The sequence below is a fragment of the Gopherus evgoodei genome, chromosome 8 (assembly GCF_007399415.2).
Source record: "Gopherus evgoodei ecotype Sinaloan lineage chromosome 8, rGopEvg1_v1.p, whole genome shotgun sequence".
NCBI lineage: Eukaryota > Metazoa > Chordata > Testudines > Testudinidae > Gopherus > Gopherus evgoodei.
Genome location: NC_044329.1, coordinates 73,903,700 through 73,929,631, shown reverse-complemented (window position 1 = coordinate 73,929,631; position 25,932 = coordinate 73,903,700). Strand labels below are relative to the sequence as shown.

The following is a 25,932-nucleotide window of genomic DNA, read 5'->3' as shown; positions in this document are numbered from 1 at the left end:
TGGCTTTGAGGGGAATTATTAAACCTCTTTCTGTGCAGGAATACTGTGATCAGTGCATGTTCCTCCCTCATGAATCAAGGGTCATGATCAGTCCCAAAGATATTAAAGTATGTTCTAACATTATTTTGTTCACACTTAACAGCAGAAATGTTTTTCTACAGCACCAATATCTCTAAATGTCAGTATATCTAGACCTGTACTATGAGAATAAAACTCTATTTGATAATATTTAGGACTTCTGCTGAGGGTTTCTGCCATATTATGGAGATTTTCCATTTGTGCTGTTGAATTTGGAGAACAATTTGAATTCCAATTCTGATGTATTAAATGACCCTGTTCTTTAGTTTTTAAAAAATATTCCTTTTGAGCCACCAATATGAGAAGGAAATTCAGGCAATCAATAGTGATTCACATAAAAATGAGCACCGATGGTACAAGCAGAAGGAAGCAGCATCTTTCTTCAAGGGTTATTTCCCAGTTAGAACCAGACTCTGACACCTTTACTCTCAAAGAATAGTGCCTTATTCCCCAAATGGTCCCATTGACTGCAGTGGGCCCCTCATGAAACAAAGTACTACTTAAAATGAGTTAGGGTATCAAAATCTGGCCCATAGTTACTAATTGCTGTTGCTGTTATCTATTTGTATTTCTGAGACAAGGTGGGCGAGGCAATATCTTTTATTGGACCAACTTCTGCTGGTGAAAGAGACAATCGTTCATGCTTATGCAGAGCTCTTCTTCATCTTCTTGACTTGAAGAAGAGCTCTGTGTTGCTGGAAAGCCTGTCTTGTTCACCAACAGAAGTGGGTCCGATAAAAGATATTATTACCTCACCCACCTTATCTCTCTAATATTCTGGGACCAACATGGCTACAACAACACTACAAAGAAAATTTGTGTTTCTGACACCATATGAAGTTACTTTGTTCTCATGTAGAAATATGGCAATGTTACCTTGATTTACCATGCAGTAACCATTGTTCTCAAAAGAGCTGCTCCTCATACGTCATTGGCACAAGAATTAATTGTGTTTTGTGGTAACTCAACAAACAGAATCTTCTATACTAACTTTTGTTTTTTAAATATTACATCTGTGAGGATTTGTGAGGGGTATTGCTCCTAGAGCAATTTGCAGTTTACCTCAGACACTGACATGGTGGTATTATTCCTAAAAAAACGCTGGGTTTACCTGTAACAGTTTAATATAAATATCCATCCACATTCACATCAGTATGACTAGGTGAATGTTTGGAAAAAAAGATTCACAAATATTGCTCTGGTACTTGGGACTCCTAGTCATTAAGTGGAAATGAGCAAAGACCAGTAGAAACCGATAAAGACCAGTTGTAGCAAATGGACAGCAGTTAAAGAATCCTAATGAAATGTACAGAATTTCCATTAGAGAATATACAGAACAAGAATTTTTCACAGGAATTGCGGTGAAATTCCTCCATGATTCAGAGGGCCCTCTGAATGACTTAAGCCCTAGCTGCTGTGCAGGTTGAGTGTGCATGGACTAGCTGGACTGGGGAGTCTGAACAATAGAGCTGGTTGAAAACTTTTAGACCAATCACTTTTTGACCAAAAGGGTTTTTTGGAGTGAAGAGCAATTTTTATCAGAAAATTTCCATTTGTGTTTACATTTGGGTTTTGTGGGGAAACAAAAGCTGTTTTTTTTCTCTACAGTTTTCAACAGCTGAGAACCAAGAATGTTTCAGTTTTCAGTTTAACGGAAACCAAAACTATTTTGGCTTTATTTTTTTGGGAAAAAACCTGAAAAACTCAGCCAAAATCATTTTCATAGAAGTGAAATACATTTTTGACCATATGTACAGCCCACCCTTTATATGTACCAGAGATGATCTCCATGACAGCCTCACACAAGCTGGTGTGGAAGATTGTGTTGGAGGTGGGTTGGGGGAGGGGCTATGAAATCTGTATTTACTGTGACCCCAACGCTCAGAGTAACTGATATTGAAGAGTTATCATTGCTATTCCAGCAGGAGGAGGGAGAAAAAAATGGTGGCTGGGCAGCAGTCTTCCTCTTTTGTCTATTGGCAAACATGTTTTTTTTTTCTCATCTCTTTACACCCCATGAGAATTTTTTTTTCCAGTTAGTCAGAAAAAAAGGCACACTATTATTCCATTCTTTCCGTGCTTACATATTGCACAACAGACACACTTCGAGACCAAATATACATTAAGAAGCTAATACATTTGGAAATAGATAAACTGATCTCAACTGGTATGTTGGAGGTAGAATTAACAAATGAAATAGCTTCAAAATAGATCTGTTAAAAAGCAAATTTTTAATTTTTTGACAAAAGAACAAATTTTTCATAAAAAAGATTTGTGAGTCCCTCCACTTCACCATTTTCCATTTTCTGGTTAAAAGGATTTGAAAAAGGTGTTTATTCTAAACACATTTTTGGGGAACAGAGCTTTTGTGTTCTGTACTGCAGACTTGTGGCTTTCATAATCTGTGACATGCATCATGGTAACGTAAAATAATTCTGTATCATTCTTCATGTTATATAACATTTTTTTCTTTTATACCATGTCAGTTGCAAAAATAAATAAATAAATCTTCTACAAACAACCTCATCCCACCCTCAAAATTTTGAAACTGGTAATATTAGTAAAAATCACAGATTTCACGAAAAACTTCCTTTCAAGAGAATTAGTTTTTGATCAGAGGCAGCAATACTATTTCAGTCAATAGCTAAATTTTTTGCAAAATATCTGTTGCAGTTTGTTTAGCCATGCAATATATTTCCCATTTAAATCAATAGACCAGGAGAGCATCTACTAATGTATGTACCTCTCAGTAACAGGAGAGTTCATGCTTAATGTTGTAGTTGGCATTCTCAGGGAAACTATCATGATGGATACCAGATGTCATGCCTGACCACTTTGCTGCTGCTTTTTTTGAGCTGCTATATGCCCAGAAAAGCCTTCCCCCAGTGGAAATGTGCTCCTGTTAATGTAGGTAATGAAGTTGGCAGATCCAGGAAAGCCACCTCCCTTCCACCCCTGCTTCTACAGTGGCCGCTATTACAGCCACCCAGAGGAGCAGCTCACACATATAGGAATGCAGGCTGAGGCAGCAGCCCACATACAGTCCTAAGTATGTCTCCTCTTATCCTGCAGTATTCATGTAAGCCTTGAGAGTCTGCCCCCAAAGGAGGAACCCATAGACAGGTCACAGAAAGCAGCATGTAGCTTTCTGCTACAGATAGGGAGAGCTACAGAACATGAGAGGAAAATAACACCCAAAATTAGAGAGTGAAAAAATACATCAGAAGGAAAATGGTTGGGAGGAAGAAAAGGTAGAAAATGGCAGGAGAGCGAAAATGAGCAAGACAATTGATGGTGGCAACAGAGACTGGCACAAGAGGATACAGGCTGATAGTGCTCATTTGCTAGCATGTGTGCATCTACCAGCCAAAAGTTGGGGACCCGCTGTCATGTTTGATAAAATTTTAAATTGACCCATGTTTAGAGCTGTGATTACACTTCAATATATTTTATAAAAAATAGTACTTAGTTTACTTTCACGGAAATGAACAGATACAATTGCACAATGGCGGTTACAATGGTAGAAATACATATAGTCGATAAACTGCAAGTGAGTTCAAAACATACTGTACAGCACCGCATCAGAAATGGTGTGACGGCAAAATGAATCATATACATTTTTTCAAAGTAAATCAAATCCCTAAAATCTTTCTCTTGGAATAAATAAGAATAATGTGCATTACGCTTCAGATTGCTACCAAAATATTTCCTGATGTTGAGCAATAGACAGATTAAAAAAAGACATAAGGTAGAAAAAGACATTCATGCATTTAAGCCACCATTAGTCTCTGACTCTAATATAAGGCAGATCATAATCTTTTTAAAACCATCTTTAGCCACTTAAACCCTCTTTAGTGCTTTTCATGACAAGGTCATGGCAGGTTTTGTTTTTTCAAGAGTTAGGATGCTTGTATTTCCAACAGGTCATTTTTTACAAGCTCAGCCATATTTGGAATACATTGCACAGTAGAAAATGCTTTCATTTTTGAATGAAAAAGAACTTAAATAAAAAGAAATCCAAAAGGATGTTTTAGAGTTTATCACAAATGACACTTTTGAAGTGTGCGTGTGCAGGGAGCGGGGGTGAGAGACAAGATTATGTGTCATCTTCAGTCTTAATAATGTGGAAAAGGGTGACATTGAACAGGACCTGATGTCCATTGTTCCAGGCATAGAGAGCTCTATCTCTTGCATTGTAGTCAAGCATGGATATATGAAAGTACTGATTATGGAAAGGAATGTCTGTATACTCATAAGTGGAGGATTTCGTGGAATAAGAATAGTAGACCTTGGCTCCTGTTAAATGTGAGTTGGTAACATACAAAGTTCCACAGATCATGAAGGATTCCCCAGCACTTCTCTTTGGATAGCCTGTACTCCAGCTCTTCATCACTTCTAATGTATCCTGGTTTAGCTGGCTGATAACAATGTTGCCTGCATTCTGGTTGGTAGCATATATGGCCCACAGCCCAATTTCATCTGCCATCAGGTCAATATCTGAGAAGCCACCCCAAGTGTAGGGGTACACATTGTGAAAGCCAGCATACTCCAGGCTACGCTGTGCAAGCACCCGTCCTGTGTCAAAGCTGTATTTGATGATTATGTTACTCTGATACTTGTTGAAATAGAGGGAGCCATTGTAGACAACATGATTGGTTCCTGCCCATTTGAACGGAAGATTGTATGTTCTTGATTCAGCCCCACTGACAAAGTCTGTGATTGATTTGTATTCACGGACAATTTTATTGTTAGTATAACTGTCCATGTACCAGACCTGAAAGAAAAATAAAGAATAGGCTGTAAACTACTGAAACAGAATCCTTAGCTGATCATGCTTTATTCTGAGTACATTTTAAAATATGTTCCAGAAATCAGATCCTACTCAATAGTCTCTCTGAGGCGGTTTTCACAACAATGTCTGCCAGCATCAGCGAAGTTTGCTTTAAGAGTGTTCTCATAGCTTGGTCCTCTGGCTCAAGGGATCATTAGTACTGTTAATGATGTGCCCAGATTGTGAAAATCCCAAAGATGGAAGGAAAATTGAGTGTGACTCGAACCTTTGAGTCACCCCAGAATTAGAACTGGTTGGAATTTTTCAGTTGAAACTTTACTTGAAAAATGGCATATTTTCAGGAATGAGAATTTTCCTTGAAAATGTGTCTTCTGGGTTGTTATTTTTTTTTTTTTTGTATCTTACCGATTTTTCCACTCTTTGGTTCCCCATCACCTTTCTCTTCCATTTTATCTTCCACATCTTATTACTTTATTTCACTCCCCACCTTTTCCCCCTTTTGCCTCTGATAAGGGCGGAGGGAAAAGAAAGGAAAAGAAATATAAAATAAAAACAAAACATTTCTTTTTGCTGAAAATTTGGAAAACTTCCCCCAAAATGAAATTTTGTTGATAATTTTTGTGACACAGACTTACCTTATTTCAACTAGCTCTGACTGAAATTAAGCATACTCAAGTGCATAGATTTTTTTAATATTGGCTTTATCAGGTAAAGTCCTGGATAAACCACATTGAGGGCCTAACTCTGCAAGCATGTGTTAGTTTACACATGTAGGAAGCTCATTGACATCAGTGAGATTACCTACATGAGTAAAGTTACTCATGAATAACTGTTTACAGGATTAGATCCTTAGAAGATGTCCACTGATGAAACTATAATGAAAAGAAAGAAAATGGTGTGTATTTGTATACAGAATACAGACTAGTATGCATCCTCCCCAAAACAAGCACTTTAAAACTAATGAAAATATGCAATAAGATAGACTTATTTTTTTAAGGAGGATGGGTTAACCTTTTTTTTCCTGAAGTACTCCAAAATATATAATATGAAAATGCAGGGAATACAAGAAATAAATGCTAACTGGTAAAATCTCATGTAGGGAAATTATCTCCTTGTAAAAATTAGAAATGCAAATAAAATATCAGAAGAACAGAAAGATATTCAATGCTGCAACGTACTCGATTATTCTTTTCTGATGCTAAAGGATCTGTCATCCAGGCTCCAAATCGGGTTCCAGAGGTCTTGACTGTAATGGGGCCTGTAATTTTCATCAATTTGCCACATGCTGAAATTGGAAAAACAAATGTACTCTTATGAAAGCCACAAACAATTTTAACATAACCTGACCATATTCTGACTGATGTCAAAGAGTTGTCTAGTGAACAAGACTAATTGCTATAAACCACAGAATGATTTCAGGATGTATGGGAGCTGATTGAAAATAGCTCTTGATCCTCAGCATATGAACAGTGGTAGTTTACATTTTCTCCCTGAAAAGGGAGACAGGGATTTTTTAGAAAAGTTATAAAAATGATTCAGAATCTTTATTATCTTCTGAGGTCAAACAAAATAAGATAAAATATATTAAAATATCTCTCCCACCAGACTAGAAAAAACAGAAGCTAGTGTTGTCTCCAAATGGATTTGACAAATCTATCCCTTCCTTAACAACTTGACACGTCAGAAGGAGAAAAGGAAAATAAAAAAATTCTACTGCAGATTCCCAGTATTGCATGATCCAAATTTTCATAAATTTAAAGATTTTGAATCGAATTTCTTCAAAATTATATTCAATTTACATCTCGGTGAGGTTTGAAAAAGAAGCTGTTTGAGCTCCTGCTGTCTTAGAATGAATTGTCTAAGCACTAACAGCTCTATCCTGCAAATGTTACTGGCATTAGTGCCTACTAATGTGAATTAATCCCATTGTTATCAATCTCCCCAATACCTTGTGCAACTCGATTCAGGGAAGTGGAGTGGATTCCATTCTTAGGCCTGGTCTACGTTAGGAGGGGGTGTCGATGTAAGATACGCAACTTCAACTACTGGAATACCATAGCTGAAGTCAAAGTATCTTATTCCGACTTACCTCCTGTCCTCACCACGTGGGATCGACGTCTGCGGCTCCCCTGCCACCTCCACTACCGCTGCTTGCTCCGGTGGAGTTCCGGAGTCGACAGGGAGCGTGTTCGGGGATAGATAAATTGTGTCTAGATGAGACGCGATATATCGATCCCTGATAAATTGATTGCTACCTGCCGGTATGGTGGGTAGTCTGGACATACCTTCAGAGAACTGAAAATGGCAGATCTAAAATACCATTCACATGCCCCTACAGAAAGACCTGATTGATTCCTGCTGTTTATGTGACAATTCACAGCTTGTTATTTTCTAATTTCTTCCCATACAACTCAACTCCATAGCAGCATCTGGAATAATAATCTAAGTTATAATATAATTAACTCCAGTATGCCATAGATAACAGTTACAGAGAAAGACTCGAATGTGTAAAACCACCATAAGTTTATGAGCAAAGTAATCAGCAAAAAACACCATAAATGAAGGAAGTAAAAATGAGAATTATTCTGGAACTGTCACCGCATCAATGGACATCTAATCCACCATGCTGTCCCTTGTTAGACTGTCTGGGATGAAATAATGAGAGTCAATTTGATCGTGAGTGCTGACCTTCCTAATAATCCAAAAATCTATATTTTAGGGGACATTAATAACATGTCTATTACCAACAAAGCTCACAGGGAATTTATTCTAAATTTATATTGCCAAAAGACTTAATATCATAGAATGGTGCAGATGAATAAGTAACCTTCAAGTTTCGGAAAAATGATATTCCAGCTGAATGGAAATATTGAAACATTTCATGATTTAAAAAAAAAACAAACTATTTTAGATATATATAATTCATTCTGATATAACTGCTATTGCACATGACACAATCTAGCCAGAAAAGGTAAGAGACGAACAGAATAAATCCCTTTAAAAGCTAAGGTATATTATTCAAAGGAGCAGGTCACATCATGATTTCATTTCGTAATTTATAACAACAGACAAAGAATGCCCCGTATTATATGTTCCTATTTCAGTCAGTTATAATGGGGCTATTGTTCAGGTAGTTTCTGAGTTATCACCAAAAGGAATTAAATCTCAGGCTAGTGAAACAGGTTGTGTTTTTACTATGAAGGCCCTCTTTTTAAAAGAGACCTAATTTATTAGTTGACTGTTAATGTTGATCCACACAAGCAAGCATCTGTGTATCTCAAACTCAAGTTGCAGGATCTTTTGAAGACATACTTGGATTAAACATGTAGAAGACAACACTTTAAAATTCTGTTCTCTCCCTTCCCCCCCCCAGTCGCTTATAGTATTTAATTAACTATCTCTTCAGGGACTTTTTTTTACAGAACGGCTTCCAGTGTCTCACACAGCCTGAATGCTACCATTCTGGTATGCTTTGCAAATCTCCATCGTGGGGAGTCATCTAATATATCCCAGTCAGGCCAAGTTTTACCCTCATTTAAAATAGCATGTCAGCGAACTCATTTGTGAAGGATATATATGTGGAGAAGTCAGAAACTATTTGGAAAGTACTAAAACAATTATGATTTGAGAATCAAATTAGTGGAAAACACACAGTGCACTGAAAGAAATTAGAATGAAATTAATCACCACAACTAATTTACATTTACTTGCTGTTTTTTTAACTAATGGAAAAATACAAACTGAATAATGTAAGAATTTGTTGTGTACGTAATTAGTATCATTCAAGTATTGTGTTAAAATTAGAATTAAAATACACATTTTCCATTTTAAAAAAATTTGGAGTCCCAAAACAAAGGATATTTTAAAAAGAAAATGGAAAATTTAATTCAGGAAGATACAGAAGTATAAAAAATTATCCCTGAAATTTAGCTCTAGAATTTACGACGGTTGGATAATTATCTTTCAAAACCCATGGTGGGCTAATCAAAGACGAAGAAGATGGATGAATTTAAAAAGAGACAAAACTCTGGTTTCATATAATCCAGTGGGGACAGCACCTCAAAAAAGAATGTTGCCTCCACTTTCTCCTCTCTCTGTTGCAGTTCCTGGCTTTCCCTTTCCTTTTTATTGGTAACAGAAGCCTCAAAGCTTCTCTCTGTGTGCATGGGAAGCTTGATGAATCAGTTTGTGCTATTTAGAACTAACTAAGGCTACCCCATCTTATACCCACCACATTCCATCTCCACTTTAAAGTTAACTTTGCATCCAGTTTCTGATATGGCCCCCAGTGGTGCATTGTGGGTCTGTTGGCTTCCTAATGTAATTGCTCTAATACTAGTGCACAGTGTAGACTGGACTATTCCCCTCTGTGATTTGGAAGGAGACAGGAGGAGCAATCCACGCCCACCTCCAATGACTAATGTTCCCAATCCTCCTACATCCCTTAGAACAAGCTCTCTCAGCACAACCTCTTCCCAGCTGAGACTTTCACTCATGGAGTGCGGTGATACGTACCTTCAGTCCTGCCCTCCTTTCAAAACTCAGCAGATTCCCCCCCACAGTTCAATGTATGCATGCATCCCTCATTTGTGGCAATATTTAAAAAGGTATCTTCAGTTTTAATTTGAAAAGTCTGGTCATTTTTATCAACAAGATTGCTTTGTGTGTGGGAGGTGGTGGTACAGAGTGATAGTGGGCAAGGGAAAAGAGAAAATAAAACTCCCATTTTTGCATAAGGCTGATGCAAGCAAAGGGCACTCAGAATTTTGTTCAAGCACGACATCAGTACCCAGCGTGCACCACTGAGTAATTTGAATTCGGAAGGAATTGTTCAGAATGACCACAGAGGCCCCAAAGCACATCTCAACTATTTAGAACTACTTAGGACCACTGCGTATAATCTTCATGGTTGGAAATTACTCTGAGAGTGCCACAAATCAGTTGACCTGCTAAGTACTGACCATGGGAACAAACTTAGGCTCTGGCTGACTGACTGGGCAGAGACAAATTGTGAGACCAGAGAAGGAAACTAATTGAGGAAATATAGGTCCCACCTCCTCCTTTCACTTCCATGAATCACACAAACATTAAATCATGTGCAATGCCTTTTTGACCAATGACACATCAGAAGAAAAGAGAATCTGATTAACAGAATTTAAAACAACGAAAAAGTAAGCTGCCCCTCTTCTCTGGGAAATATTGTACCTAGATATCATCATTTTCTCCATGTCTGTTTTGTGAAATCTGATCCTGCAAACACATTTGATTATAAGTAACAATGGAGCTGTAAAGCTTTTGCAGGTTTGGACCTTGAGGCAATTTGTATTTGTGTACATTGTAAAGTGCCAAGCACTCTGTGGTAAAACTTGGGAAAGGTGCTCAGAGATGACCGAAATTCCCTGTCTTGGGATGGGGCAAATCAGTGTGTGGATCCCACTAATCTCCTCTGATTAGAAATCTAATTGGACCCCATGAAGCCAAAACAGGGGTTTCAGCTACAGCAGCTGGTAAAATTTCTAGATCCTGTTTTAAAGTTAGAAAGTGACCAGATTAAAAAAAGGAAATAAAGAGCTGGTAAAAAACAACATAAAATGGGGAAAATGTCATGGCTTTCCTTCTCTTGAAGTAAAAATAAATTAAAAAAGAAAAGCTCTTGGTTCAACTCATTAGATGCTTTCTGGATAGACAGTTTCTTGTTTCCTTTGGAAACAAGATAGAAAGTGAATTCTCTAAAAACAGACCTGGAAGGCAGACATGCTGGCAGCAGGATGGCAAAAGGAGAAAAGATGGAATTATCCCCTGCTATGTCCTTTGATCAACTCTGACATGAATGGCAGACATTAGCAAGTACAACTGTATTAGACATTCATGTTAATTGTTTTACTGAATCTTGGTGTTAGTTGGAAACATCTTGTTACTATATTTTAAGTGACTAATAGTAATACCATAATACAGGATTGTTTGCATCACAGATTTATCTAGTGCCTGTGTCTATTTGTGACATAGTTGTGAATTCAGAAATATAGCTGGGAAAGATCAGTGAAGCAAAGAAATAATCTGCCACATGAATTTTCTACAACAGTAGTGGTGGCTAAGAAATGTAAACAGCCCACAGATTATTTTTCAGGGCCAAAAGCTCCTTTTTTTTTCCGTCAGAAGAAAAGTGTGATAATGTAGAAATAACTCTTGTCATGGCACGTAACCTTTTGACTATAGTACACCTCATAAGCAGAAATACCAGATGATAGTGAGAAAGGAAGGTCTTGTGTACTTCCAGCCTAGCAAAGAAGGGAAAATGTTGGAACATTCTTTTGAGAGCCTGTTTGATAGATTTGCAGTCCTTTTTCCAGAAAAAAGATATCCAGATAGGTTTAGATACTAGCAGATTTTCAGGATGAGATTTTTCTAAAACACTGAGTATTGGTCTAAATCTGCTTCCACTGTAAAAACTTTAATTGATTTCAGTGGAAGCAGCAAGGCCCATACTGAGAGCATTTGAAAATCCCAATGGTTATCCTAACTGAACAGCCAAGCCTTTTAATGTTTGTCCGCTAAATGTGATTGTATAAGAAGTACAGTGCACCATCTCATGGGTGTTTGTGGCCTGATTCCCTTCTTGTACTAGTGTTACTCCATGGACTTCAATACAGCTGCTCATGATTTACACTGGTTTAAGAAGATGATCAGGGTACAGAATGAGGTATACTACCCATGAAGTAGTGTAGAAGCAGATGCACTATCCCTGCATGCTAGGGAACCCTGGAAAGCAGAATGCATTCCAGAACTCTCTGTGGGGGGCTGAGACACTGCCAGCACCTACTCTATTTGTCACTAGAACTTATGGGGGAGTCTGGGAAGACCCAGTGAGCAATGTGGCTATTTTGAGGTACACATAGGAATGAGCAGCCAATGCTAATATATCCCCACAGTCTCTGTGATGACTAGAGTTTACTCTGAAGATTACAAGTTTTACCATATACCGCAAACCAAAACAACCCCACTGTAATGATCATACAAGTAGGTTTTTTTTTCTTTTTATGTAAGGTTAATGTTTAGATGCATTGCTGAAAGAAAATGAACCGAATAAATTTAATACAAGGACAGAATGGAAGTTTTCCTGGTTAATTAGCAAATATTTACCTATTGAGCTCTGCTAGTACCTAGCTATGAAGTTTTCCTTTTTCTGTCTCAAACACAGTCAATCTGGCTTTTATACGCAGAGCGTTTCAGGTATTTATTTAGATACTAAACACTGACCTGAATTATTATGGGTAATAAACAGAGTAGAGGGAAGTGAGTCCACTTTTCCGTGTGTGCACAAGCAGTTTCCAGATGCTTTACTTCTTTTGCATCCTTCCTTAGGATAAAATTTGTTATTGCAAAATGAAGAGCTAGAGACTGAGCTCACCCTTTACTTAGAGTTTATGTATCTATTATCCTACTTAGTGCCAAACCAGGAAATATGGTGGTCTAGTGGCTAAAGCCTGCCACTGGGAGTTGAAACTCCTCAGTTCTATTTCGAGCTGTCACTGACTCCTTGTGTAATCTTTGGTGTAGTCACTTACTTCTTTGTGTTATGGTTTCCTCATCTATAAAATGGGGAAAATAATTCTTACCTCCCTCACAGAATGCTGTACAGCTTAGTGTTTGTAAAGCTCCTCAGAATCTACAGGAATGGTGCCATACAAAGAATCACTATTATCAATAAAAGACCCCCTTGCTAACGCTACCATCTCTTTTGTGATCAATATGATGGCATTTCTTTGCTGAATATGGTATTGCACTTTCTAGGCCCCAAGCAAAAATATCAATATCAAATTTTGCCTTGACCTTCCTGTATAAGAAAGCTAGAAATGAATCTAGCATATGTCTAGTCTAATAGCTTCTTTCATATTTCATAGGCAACTGTTGTCTGAGAAAATATTGATTTACTAGGCTGACCATATTATTTTTAAAAATCTGTCACTACTAAATAGCATTAATGCACAGTAGCTGATTAAATGAAGGTGATAAATTGCAGGAAAGTAGTGTATTACTAGAGTGAAAATTGTCCATATGTACAGCACATTATATGCAGTACAATAAGGCCTACATTTTCTTGTGTGTATCTGACTTGCATGAGTGCCAGCTGAGGATTTGCACACACAAATGCATGCAAGCACACACACCCTTTTATATGCAGACAACCATATTTACGCGCACAAGTCATGTGTATGCTAAACTGCATGCACACTTCTGAAAATGTAGGCCACATTTATCAACTGCTGCAAAGTGACATTTTCCTATTATAAGGAGAAGGAACAATTTTCACTCATCACAATGGCTTTGGAAATCATTAAATCTCAGTGAAAGTAAAATGACTGCTCACTATATGTTAATGAATGTTGCAAGAGTTGCCAATGCAGATGGAAGATTACTTTTAAGTGGCTAAAACTGTATAAATAATGCATAATATAACAGTTATATTACTGGAAAACACCTGCTAGGGAAAAGAAGAGAGAAAACAAGTCATTACACATGCTGGTTCGATAGCTATACTGAAAGACTCAACAAAAACTCTGTAATGATTCAAGCCCAGATCCTGGGAGCAGTGTTGCTGTTCTGTCCTACACTGCCATAGGATTCTGGCCCTAAACATGGCATGGACAGCCACAGCTGGGTCACCCCAGTGCAGAGGGATCCTCCAGTGGTGTAGAGCAGGCATAGCCCTTCAGTGCATTGGGCACAACTGGGATGAAATGGGTGGTAGCTGGAGTTTCCTTATGCCACCTGATCCCAGATACTGTATTGGCCTCTTGGGGCTATATACAGCAAGATTAACTTTAAGATAATTTCGGGCTGCTCTAACTTGCAGGTGGGAACTTGTCAGGAACACAGTCAGTCCAGGATTAGGGGAGCACAAAAACCACCTGACCTGTGCTATGCTTTTCCCAGCCATTACTGAGCACCTGGATCTCTGAGAATAAGAGCAAAGACAATTCTGCATCAGGATTTAAGAAGGCTGAAGTCCTTTCAGTAGTTAGTCATAACCCGCTTTAAACTCCTTAGCATGCAGGCAAATCATAGGCCCTAAATATGAAAATTTTAGAACGGTAAAGTCTTACTAGTGTTATTGTCTGGCATCGTCATACTCTTGAGGCTCAAAATGTAGTTGTCTCTGGACTGGGAGAATATGTGATTGTTATATGGCTGTAGAAGGCAGAGGGGTGCAGAGACAATGAGGGTGGGGAGGAAAATGAGAAAGAACTCTAAAAGTAGAGAAAGAGATGGGAACCTGGCAGTGAGCAGAGAGAGAAAAGGAGCCTTGGGGAAATCATATAATTGTATCTATATAGGGAGATAACTGAGTTGCAGAGTTTGGATTCAGAATCAATCTGGAGATGAATTTCTGAGGCAGAGAGAGAAAGAATACATGTGCATGGATATGAGGGGGGTTTCTGATCCTGTAGTGAAGTTTCATCCAACTTGCATACATATACTAGGAGCAGGGTATGATGTTTAATTCAATGTAGTGATGGTGTATTTGCTACTTTTATTTTATAGAACTTCTCCCCCTTAAATTGCCAATATAAAAAAAATAGGCCCCAGAGGCTTTTTTTAATTGGTCAAGAAAGGAAGAATTGTCTGTTAGGGAAGAACTCATGGGAAGAGGGTTAAGAGAAGAGATTTGACCTAGGAAAATAATAAAAAGAGAAATAAAAGGTGTGGGAAGAACCTGTAGGAAAGACTACATATCGTATATACTCGTTCATAAGCCAAATATTTTTAGTAAAAAAGGGAAGCACCAGAGAAGGGGGTTGGCTTATGAATGGGTATAGAGAGGGAAAGGTGGGACACAGCCCTTCCCCCCCAACAGAGGGAGCAAGGAGAGGCAGCACAGCCAGAAGGAAAGAGGTAGGGTCAGAGTATCTCCGCTTCTGGCCATGCTGCTCTGCCCCCAGCCTCCAAAGCAGCTACAGCTCTGGGGCTGGCAGGCTGCAGCCGTGCCACTCGGCCCTGCCCCCAAGAACAGACTGTGGCCGCACTGCACAGCCTGCTGGAGCAGCTCCAGCCAGGCCAGAGACATCCTCCCCTGGCTCTCCTCAGATAAGGTGGCAAGGGATGGGATGGGGAGAGTGTGAGAGTCCCGGGCTAGGGGTGGGGTCATGAGGGGGGTGGTCAGAGGGGTTACTCCCCTGACTCCCAGCTTCTCCCCCCACAAAATTTACCCATCAGTTGCTGTCCCGGCCTATCAGGGTAAGCAGCTGGCGCGCCGGGACACTTTGTTTACTTAGGTTTACCTCTGTGCCTGCGGGCACTCGACATAAATAAACCATCTCAACCCGCCAGCAGCTTATCCTGATGGCCCAGGAGCCAAAGTTTGCTAACCCCTGAATTATAGGGTCGGCTTATGAACAGATCATAAAATTTTTCAATTTTTACTTATCCATCTTGCGGGGGGGGTCAGCTTATAAACTAACTGGCTTATGATTGAGTATATATGGTAACTATAACAAGGATGATTCTGAGATTCAGAATACCTCTCATTGTGCAGTCAATTCATTGATTTATATTACAGATATTCACCACAAAAAATGAAAACAAGATGACTGAAAAATATGGAATGCCAATTTATTTCTCTTTAATATTGCTTCAGAACAGTAACTATTAAGAAGTCACTATTTAGACCAAATTTCTTGCTTGCTGCTGCATAGTAAAGCATTTATTTCCCCTTGACTGCACATGTATATGTTCTGTCAGTGTAATAACATGCTATTATGTGTATGTATTGTAGGGGAGAATTGACTCATAAGAGATTTCTGTCTGAGGAAATCTTTCATGTATTTTTGCCTACCACAGATGTGATAATCCCATGTAAAAAGAAGCTGAAAATAAATAAATTTAAGAGGTTAACCCAGTCTAGATTTCTTTTTTTTGGTCTTTTTCCATTACTTCAAAAATGTACATCTTCTGTAATAGGCAGCACCTCTTTCATATTTCAGATGCACCCACTGCCTATAAAAGTACATACCCAAGATTTGATAATTGAGAAACCTATCATAAGACTGAGTTCTATTTTTTTAGTGTTTAATTTTTGTTCATAGTGATCTTTTAGTTCTCATAAAAAGGGTCAGACTGAGACAAGTGGAAGGCAAAGACTTTCAATAAATAATAATTCTTGGCTCCTAAACAGTACCTTCCAGCCAAGTATCTCAAAGTGTCTTGTCAGTTACTTTAATTGGAGCAGGCTACGGCCTTTAAGTCCTCAGAACATGTCTCTGAGGTACAGAAGTATTAATTATCCCCTGTTCAGGATGACATTTTCAAAAAAGGCCTCTAATTTTGGGTGCCCAATATTAGACAACTAGTCTCTAATTTCCCTAAGCATCTAGTGAAGCCAATGATTGGGCATCCAAAACTGAGACTTTCCCAGAGTCACACAGGAAGGTTATGGCATTGCTGGAAACAAACCCAAAGCTGTGCTTTCGCCAATACATTTCTGCTAAAGTAGGTAGGAACAGTTCTAATTTCAGTGGATCACACCTAACCTATTATTACTGAAAGTTATATAATCTGAGAGGTCATTTTCTGAACTGGCCATTTGTAAACTTCAAAGCGAGAATTAAATTGTGATGATGTTTTTTGTCATGTGGATAGCTCTCCTTTGGACACTGGACAGAGACCGCAAACATATATCACACTGGCCACTAAAAAGCACCTGGATGCAATCCCGGCCTGAATTATATCACAACTAGTGTGTGAGAGGAAACAATCTTTGTATCCCATTAACAAGCTCATGAGCAATTCAGTCCTAAGACTCCTGTCTTTAGGATTTCCAAGTTGCCATCCCTTATAATTCTGCATCTTAACCCTTTCTATTAATAATGGGTCAGATTCTAATTTAAATTATACTGGTGGAAATCTAGAGTAACAGTTGACTTCAGTGAAGTCACTCTTGACACACATTAGTGTAACAGAGATCAGAATCTGTCCCAGAGTGTCAAAGACCTGAAAAATAGAGGATTTTATGTTTCTACATCAAAGCTCTAAAATATATAACCTAGGGACAAAATCTGGCATTACATGGTTAACTTACTGAGTTTTTTCATGCAGTCTCGAAGTCTGGTTTCTAAACTGAGCACTCTTTGGTGTAGTTCCTCATAGTCATAGGCACCAATTTCTTCCTGAATCCCAGTGAGAACTGCTGACAGATTCCTAATTTCCTCCTTGAACTGGGTGATTAACTTGGCATCAGTTTTGTACTGTTCCAGAACTGGGATCAATGGCAACAGCTCATCCATCTTTTCCTTCAAATCCTGCAAAAAGCAGTCAACTGGGCATTAGAGCAGCTTAAAGGAGTTCAGTCCCCTAACACTCTTTAATATAATATTTTGAACTGATTAATAAAATGACTTTAAAATTCTTATTTATATTAGTTTCAGATCCATTACTAGTGTATTGTGAAAGTCTAGCAAATTCAACAGTATGTGCTGAATAAAACGTAAAAGAGAATATTCAATTTCCATTGAAAGTACAAAATTCATTTTTAAAAGATTGGAAACAAATCTCCTGAGACTTGTCTTTCCCTATACATGATACAAAACTCCTATATTTTTCGTGAGAAAAGGTGACCAGGACTGATCACACAGTTAGAGGTGAGGATATGGCACTGAAATAGTGACTTTATATTTTCACCGATTTTCTATTTAATTTTTATAAATACTAATATTTAATTTCCTTTTTTTTGACTGCCACTGCACTCTGAGCAGACATTTTCATTGATCTGTCCACAGTAATGTCTAGATCTTTTTCCCCTAAGTGGTTAGAGTTAAATATAGACCCCAACAATGAGATGAGAGATTCAAATTATATTGGCCAACGTGCATTTGTCTTTAGTGATTTTTCACTGTCCAATCAATTAGTTTTGTTAGATACCTCTGAACTTCCTCAAATTCTTCTCTAGCTTTAACTAACTTAAATAATTGTACGTCATATGCAAATTTTGCAACCGCATCATTCTTTCTCTTTCCCAGACATCCCATACTTAAATGTTTGCCATGCTGAAAATTGATCATTTATTCCCATTTATTGAATGTTTTTCTCTTAGCCATTTCTAATCCATAATGGCTATTTATCTCTCATACTATAACTATAATACACTTAATATCTTTTGCTAGGGAGTTTGTTAAAATAAGTCTCAATACATTATGGCAATTGGCTCTTGTTCAGACACTAACATGTAGATACCCTGAAAGAATCTTAGCAGATTAGAGATGTTTCTTTTATGGAAGGCATGTGGGTTTATCCTTTTCAGATGTTGTTCATGTAGATGTGTTATAATGCCATTGATAATTTAAGGAAACAGCAGGACTTCCATGAGAGAGAGAGAGAAGGAGACACAAGCCTGGACAGAAGAGGGAGAAAAAGTGATGGAGATATAGGTTTGACAGTTGCCAGCACAAAGATAACAGAGGTCCTGGGAGCAGATGAGATCACACAGGAGAAAGCATAAAGGGGGAAAATGAGGAGACCAAGGTTAGAACCCTGGGGAATATCACAAGATAAAAGAGAAGGCTGATTACTTTAGCATCATCTTCTGTTAATGGTAGAAAGGAAATCAGGGAAGAGTGTAATGGAAGCCCAAGCAAGAGAAAGTGGATCGGTGACATGTGAAAGGCAACAGAGACATTGGGGGTCAGAGGTGCCAGATTTATCACACGCACTGAAATATGCTGATGGGTGTGTGTGTGTGTGAAATTTATTACATTTTCATTCATATTAAAAGATCCAACAAACAATGTGAAAAGTTTTAAAGTTGCTGTAATAGTGATCCTGTCTCTGATCATGAGGTGGAGATGGATCAGGAATGCAAGGCCAAAGTTAAATTTAAGGAAATTTACCTCTGAATTTCCTGCCTTTTAAGCATGTTTTGTAATGATTATAGTATTTGAATAATATTTGCTTATAAATTAATATGCAGCCCCCCATTTTAACACTACCTTAATGAATGTTTTTTCAGCTGGGAATTATTAACTCCAGAGAAAATCCTTAGGTGTTGGCAGTGTATTTTATACATAGCTATTTTAGCTATTTTAAGCATTAGAAAACTGCATTTTAAAATTACATATCAAAATGTTATTACTACAAATGCATTTAGAGTAACAGGAGTTCCTTCTGTTTTTCTGATTTATAGTTTTTACTCATGAGGGAACTTCCATTTACTGTATAAGTCTAGAAATTTTTGAATTAAAGTGGGATGGAGAGGAGTGAGTGGATAGTTTATTATTTTATTATTATTAAAAACTATGCATACAGCACCATAAACTTACAGCAATTTAAAACACATATTAAAAATTTTCTCTGCCCCAAAGATTTTAATGTGTGAGCTTAGTTTTGCCGTCATTGAAGTAAATAGGAGCACTGTCACTAATTGCAGTGAGAACAGGATCAAGCCCTAAGAAATTTCAATGAGTAGAATTACAGGACTGTACTACATTTAGTATTTCATTTTAAAATTAACTTATTAGTTAGAGCATCTTCTCACGTCACTAAAGGAAGTGAAGATTTTGTGATCACTGTAACTATAATGATTCTTTTGATTTTATTGGTACTACTTACACCTGTTAAATCTCTTCTTACAGGAATGAATTCACATTGAAATAAAAGAAGGAAATTGCACCATTTTTGAGCTTATTTCCCCTTTGATTTGCCACATAATTCCCACTAGTATTAATAGGAGCAATGTGGGGGTATCAAGGACAGGCAAACTGACAATTTTTTGTCTCAGGAATGATGTACTGTACCAAAATTTTAGTCAATCAAAATTCTGAAAGACGGTATTATTTGACATTTCAATTACTCTTTAATTTAATTAGCTGGCAATCTGTTTTAGCCTCCTGGCAAACTGTTAAATTGAAGCTGAATGTCTAGTCAATACAAATATCGAATATTTAAAAGGTTGCAGTAGTAGAACAGATTGCTGCCTTTGACAGCCAAGTTGGACATTCAAATTCTGGTATTTTGTTCCTCTGGAAAAAAATATAACAAGAATGAAAAATATATAATGGCGCAACACAATGTGCCATTATATATTTATAATAACAATACAAGGGGTAAAGGTGAAAACTTTCATTAAGCTGAAACTGGCTGAGCAGAATTACACTCAGACTTTCAGCTAAACTGAGAATAATAAATAAGAGATCACTTGGAGAATATAGCTATTAGTATAATTAATTACTGAAACCAATTACTGAAACCAATTACCTCTGAAAAATCAGACCTCATTCAGTTAAGTGCCACTCCTTTTGAAAATGTAAGCCTATGCTTTTATGTTTCAGCTATCATGAGCACCTCAAAAGACAATGTTAATAAAATTTTCGTCCTTGGGATATATTTACTGCACCCTATCTTGCATACCTTGCACACTCAAAACTCTCCATCATTAGGGCCCAGTACTTGTAATACTATGATATATGTTTGTAACATTGTCTCCTTAGTATAGTCCAAATGGCTTCCTAAGAATAGACAATAGCAGTTTCTAACCTCTAGCCATTAGACTTCATGGCAGATAGGGTGGCTAAAGTTTTTGTTCAGTGAAAAATTACTAGGAAATTTAACATGGACATTTTTCTTACAGCACATGTGGATTAGAGGGGAAGGGGATACACCCAAAACCAAAATAACTAACTCCCCCAACCTCTAATCAGAAACTTTTAGATCTTAATGCTATTAAGTACCAATTACAATAACTTCCCTCATTATGAACTTTCTTCTCTTCAGTTCTATGAAATGTTAGACAACGGTAAAAGTGCAAAACCCTCCGGTCATTTGCTATTAATTCCTTGGCTTCCTCATTTATCACTAGTGCTTGACTGCATATAAATCTCTCAGTATGAACTGCACATTGATACAGTAAAACAGGATTCTGTTTATACTGACATTTCTCTAACGTCTTAATAATTAATAGTCACTCTTTATTGCTGTTAAACTGAATAGGAAAAGCAATTATCATAATAAAAGCTGTTATATTATGGTTCCTTTTCAACGTTCCTTTTGTATAAGCTTTTCAAGGCGAGATCTTAGCAGTTCATGCATTGCTTTTTAGTGCATAGCTTGCAGCAAGCTTTCAAAATTATTATTAAAATAAAACCTACTTGAAAATGCTTTGTCATTAATGTCTTCCGATCATCTTCAATTTGCCGAAACTTAGCCTTCAGCCCTTTCATTTGTGTTTCCATTTTTAAAACATACTGGAAATCCCTCTGAGTCCGTAGGTTTAAAACTTCAATAGATTGGGACATATTCTGAACCTGTTAAAGAAGAACATTGGCTGCACTCTGTTTTTCTTTTTCTTGTATGTGTAGTTAAATGTCAAGTGATAAAATGTCATGCCTCTGTCAATGCTTGAACTGTTAGCCATTTTTTACCTCAGTGGAGATTTGAATTCATAACTGTACAACAATACAGAAAGTGGGCCATATTTTGGCCTTGGTCACACGTGTAATCCCACTGAAATCAATGGGATTGTTCCACTATAAATTAGAAGAATTTGGCCCAATGTCTTTACCCATCATATAATACCTTAAAAAGAAAACTGTGCACTGAGTATTGTGACAATTCAGCAAGAGGAAGAACTGTTCCAGGGCAAGGAATCATAAAGGAGATTTGGGAGTCAACATTCCTGAACAAAAGAATGTAAGGAACGAAAGAATCAGGAAAATGGGATGTTGACTTAAGTTAACTTATAACTCCATGCCACTTCACTACTTTAACCAATTTATAGAGGATTTGGGGATGTGGAGGAAGAATGGGGTAAAGTTTTAATCTTGAATTTAAATTTGTTTAAGCTTCATCAAGGATCTGAATTTATACTGGACAAATGAAATGCATGCTGCCACCCAGATAGAGTTTGTACTATATTATGCAGCACTTGCTGATTTTTTTCAAGTGCTCTGTATACAGCATGTGGATCTTAGAAGCAATCATTTAGCCCTGAACATTGTACTACTCTATTAAAGAGAATGGGCATGATTCTGATCCTTTACGTAACTCTAATTCAGGAATAATTCTACAGAAGTCAATGGAGTTACATGAGTGTGAAATCAGTACAAGAGAGATCAAGATCAGGGCCAGTGGGTCTCCTTTAAGAGATATGTACAACTTGGGCTTTTGATAAATATGAATACAAGTTTTGCAGAACTCAATATTTTATACTCTAGTGAGGCAGTAGTTTAAATGTCAATGCTTTGGGAAAACATGGTCGTGGGCTTGGGAGTGACATTTACTCACACTAGATTTTTAAATTTTAAGGAGGGCTACGCCATTGTTTTTGGTGAGTCAGCAAAAAAGACCTATCTTAGGGCTTGATCCTGCTCCAATTGAAGTTAATGGCAAAATACCAGCTTACTTCAAAGGAAGCAGGATTGAGCCTGTAAAATGCTAGTGTGTGTTAAAAAAGCGTTGAACTGCTCTCTTTATACTTTAGGCCCTAGCACTACTTTAGCTATAAATATCTTTACCCAAAGTTATTTATGCATGCTTCAGAAATACTTCCTAACTCTGATACAGATACTAAGATTTATTAAATTGACACCAACATTATTACTACTAGTACATTCTTGAGACTGTAACTTCTTTGGAGCCAGAACTGTCTTTTTTGTTCTATGGTTTGTACTCCATCTAGTACAATGGGGTCCTGGTCCATGGATTCTCTGTCTATTGTAGAGGCATTCCTAGATGCCTCTACAATAGTTTTCAATCCAGCAAAGCACTTAAGCATGGGCTCAGTTTTAAGTAATCCCATTGGAGTGAGCAGTCCCATTGGAATCGTGCTTAGAATTGGGCATATGCTCAAATGCTTTGTTGGATCATGGCCAGAGTGCTCACCTATCAGGTTAATGGCTGTTAAGCCCTAACATAGACTGTCCTACTTGTCTCTTTCAATGCTATATTGCTGACGATGGGATCAGAAAAGATTATCGTGCTGAGCCTTCTTAGTATAAAAGAGAGGCTGTTGGCAGGGTATCCTTCATGATCACTTCCAGATCCCAGATCTGTTATCCTTCAGGATATGCTGCAAGGCACAACTTTTCCTCCAGCCATTTGAGGAGGGGATGGGTTGAGAGTTGTAGAAGTTTTTGTTGTTTGCTATGGAAATCATTATTTTAATTGTTAGTATGTGTTTAGTAGGGTGGAAAGCAATGCATTACAATTGAGATTTTATTATACAATTCAGTAATATAACAGGTGGCCAGACTGTAGGATATGTGATTGTTTATAGTTTTATCAGTACAAATAAAATAAATCTATTCAACTGTAAATCATTAATAGAAAAAAATCACTGAAAGATGAAAAGAAATGAGTTTTAAGTAACTGATTAAGCATATGTAGAACAAAAGATAGCCCATTTCCATCTTTAACATCTTTAAGACAAGGACAACTTTAATTTGTATGTACTTTAGGTATCTTTCATATGTGTTCATTTTATAATAATCAGACAAAATATGTGGGAAAAGGTGATACATTTCCAAACATGAAGCTGAAGCAGAATATTTTGTTGTTGTTTTTTCACAGAGTTTTGCATGTGCAATAATTTTATGCCAAAATTCACTTTAACTCATGCACACTAAATGGGGGAGGGGGAAGAAGGGAAGTACCACTAGAAAACATTAGGCCCAGTCTTAAAGATCTTACTCAGAACTTGCTCAGGCAAACCCCTTTTGTCCATCCAATCTAATGGAGGTGGGAGAAAAGGCTGATATTCCTTCCAGTCACTAATGTATATAATCCATAGTTTCAATTGGCACCCCATTGTGATGACGACTGTATCATACTGCATCTGGTTATTAGGATTCTGTAACATGTTGTGGATCTGATACGGTTTGATTTTACTTAACCTACCACCTAGTTAAAAATGCCTTAAAATAGTATTGATAGCAGTGTAGCTTAACTAGCAATAATCAGCCATACACATTTTTGTTAGAAAGTACTGTTAATGGAATATATCCACATTTTTATCTTCTTTAATGCTCCTTCTAATTATTGAAACCAACAAAAGAAATCCTTTCAGAGCTATGATAAAACTTGAAATGTTTCACTTTGCCAGATGCTACTTTCCCTCAGAAAGTGTAATAAGCAGCAATGTGTGGCTTTCTTGATGTAGTAAAATGATGCTACGTACCCACATTTGCCATCATCTCAGTGGAAGAAAATAAGTTGTAGGGCTTAAGTCTCCATGTAGAAGACCCCAAATTATCAAAGGGCTAATTGTGAGAGGGTTGGTGCTGTGGACTTCAAAAAAAAAAAAAGAATAAAAACTTTATTTATGAGTATTTCAATGCTTGGGAAACATGCTAGAGTAAAAGCTCTGGAGAATGAAGTCCTCTGTTTATCAACAACATCGGTACAGCATGGGTCGCGCCAGCACATGCTGTCTACATTGCTTCATCACTGTGCCTTAAGCTTGACCTGAAAAGACCTCCTCTAACAAAGAGAGACTCTGGGGCTTGCCCTTTCTTTAGAGAGATGGCTTTAATTTTTAATGTCTGTTCCGAAACTACAGCCAGTGAATGCTGTGAAACTTCTAGGAATGAGACAACCCAGCTGCGGAGTGTGCCTGCAGCTATATGTTGTTAATATGAACACTGCTCAATGACAACCAGCCAGATTTTGATCTCATTTACATTGGTTTTAGATTGGTGCCTCATATAGACTCCAGTGGTGGAGTTGCTTGTGATTTATATTGGTGTAAATGAGACTTAAGAATCTAATTATTAACATACTTCAGTTTGGGGACCTGAGACACAAGTGAGTCCATATAGAAATGTTAAGAGTAAGGCTTTGTCTACACTACCACTTTTGTCAGTCAGAGATGTGAAAAAAGCCTCACATCCCTGAGTGACATAAGTTTCACTGACAAAAATGCTGAAGTGAACAGTGCTATGTTGGCAGGAGAGGCTCTTCTGCCAACATAGCTAACACTACTTGTTGGGGGTGGTTTAATTATGCTGGCAGGAGAGCTCTCTCCTGCCAGCAAAGAGTGGGTACACGTGAGACCTTACAGCAGCACTGCTGAAGCGTTCTAGGTTTGACAGCAGTTCTCTAAACTTTTCTTGGGTTTGATCCTAATCTTTTGTTCCAGATGCTTGTGTAGCTCCTACTGGGATTCCCTCTGAGACTTCTTTCCACTTGGCTTCCCAAGCACTCAGTTAAACTCCAGACTTTGTGACTCGGGTATCTTTGTTTATCATTCAGCATCTCTAAAGCTGAGCTGATCAAGCTCAAACGTGGGGAGGGGCGTGTGTGGATGCAGGATACATCACAGCTCCAAAGTTACACAGAAACTCTCTTCCTTTATATATTGTACACATCTCATTGCATTTACTATACAGTGCATCAGACCTTTTTGGATTAGCTTGGTTACTTTGCAGGAACCAATTCCTGTGCAGCAGACACTGTCCATGCATTGTCCATGCTCAACTTTCTATTTACCTCATCTCTACATTCCTACCTCGTTCATTGTTATCTTGTTCCTAATAAATGATTCCCTGGGTGTTCTCCCTCTTATCTTAGGTGGTCCAGACAATTTGCTTTTTAGCCTAATGATCTGTTTACCTCCCAAATTCTATCTTCCAAGAAATGAGGCCCAGGCCAGGCCTCAGCTACAGCTCCTGTACCACAAAGTAAATCAAAAGCCCCCTTAATCTAGCTAGGTGGGATTTCCTCAGATTTAGAAGAATTCCAGAGTAATATAAACCATCAGAGCTGGCATAGGGACACACCATGTCCTTAGCTGGGGAAAAAAAAGGTGGTTGGAGCATTGCTGCTCTCCACTGATCCCTGGCTGGTGAAATGTGTTCTCTGCAGTCTGCATGTGGCAGTGGACGGCCTCGTTTGTCTGGCTGGAAAAAAAGGGGTATTTCTTCGTTAAGGGCTCCCCTACAATGTGGGTAATAGGGAAGAGGGGGAAATGTACAGTGATGAATGGAAGGGCAGAAAGTAGCTGGGGTAAGGTTGGGGTGGGTCACTGCCCTTTCTACTGACCAGAAGAGTGGGAGGGTATTTATATCCCATCCCATGCAGCC

The 25,932-nt window shown here is 37.9% G+C and overlaps 1 protein-coding gene across 2 annotated transcripts in view; it reads right to left on the bottom strand.

Annotated features, from left to right (window-relative positions):
• Positions 1-2,363: 2,363 nt before the first annotated feature.
• OLFM3 (olfactomedin 3) overlaps positions 2,364-25,932 on the bottom strand; it is a 123,658-nt gene continuing 100,089 nt past the window's right edge. For both annotated transcript variants that reach the window (XM_030573379.1, XM_030573378.1), the window contains exons 3-6: positions 21,004-21,159; positions 16,947-17,166; positions 6,049-6,155; positions 2,364-4,852 (exon numbers count right to left, since the gene is read on the bottom strand). In XM_030573379.1, coding sequence (XP_030429239.1) covers positions 4,175-4,852; positions 6,049-6,155; positions 16,947-17,166; positions 21,004-21,159 — 1,161 coding nt within the window. In that variant the 3' untranslated portion in view covers positions 2,364-4,174. The remainder of the gene's footprint in view (positions 4,853-6,048; positions 6,156-16,946; positions 17,167-21,003; positions 21,160-25,932) is intronic.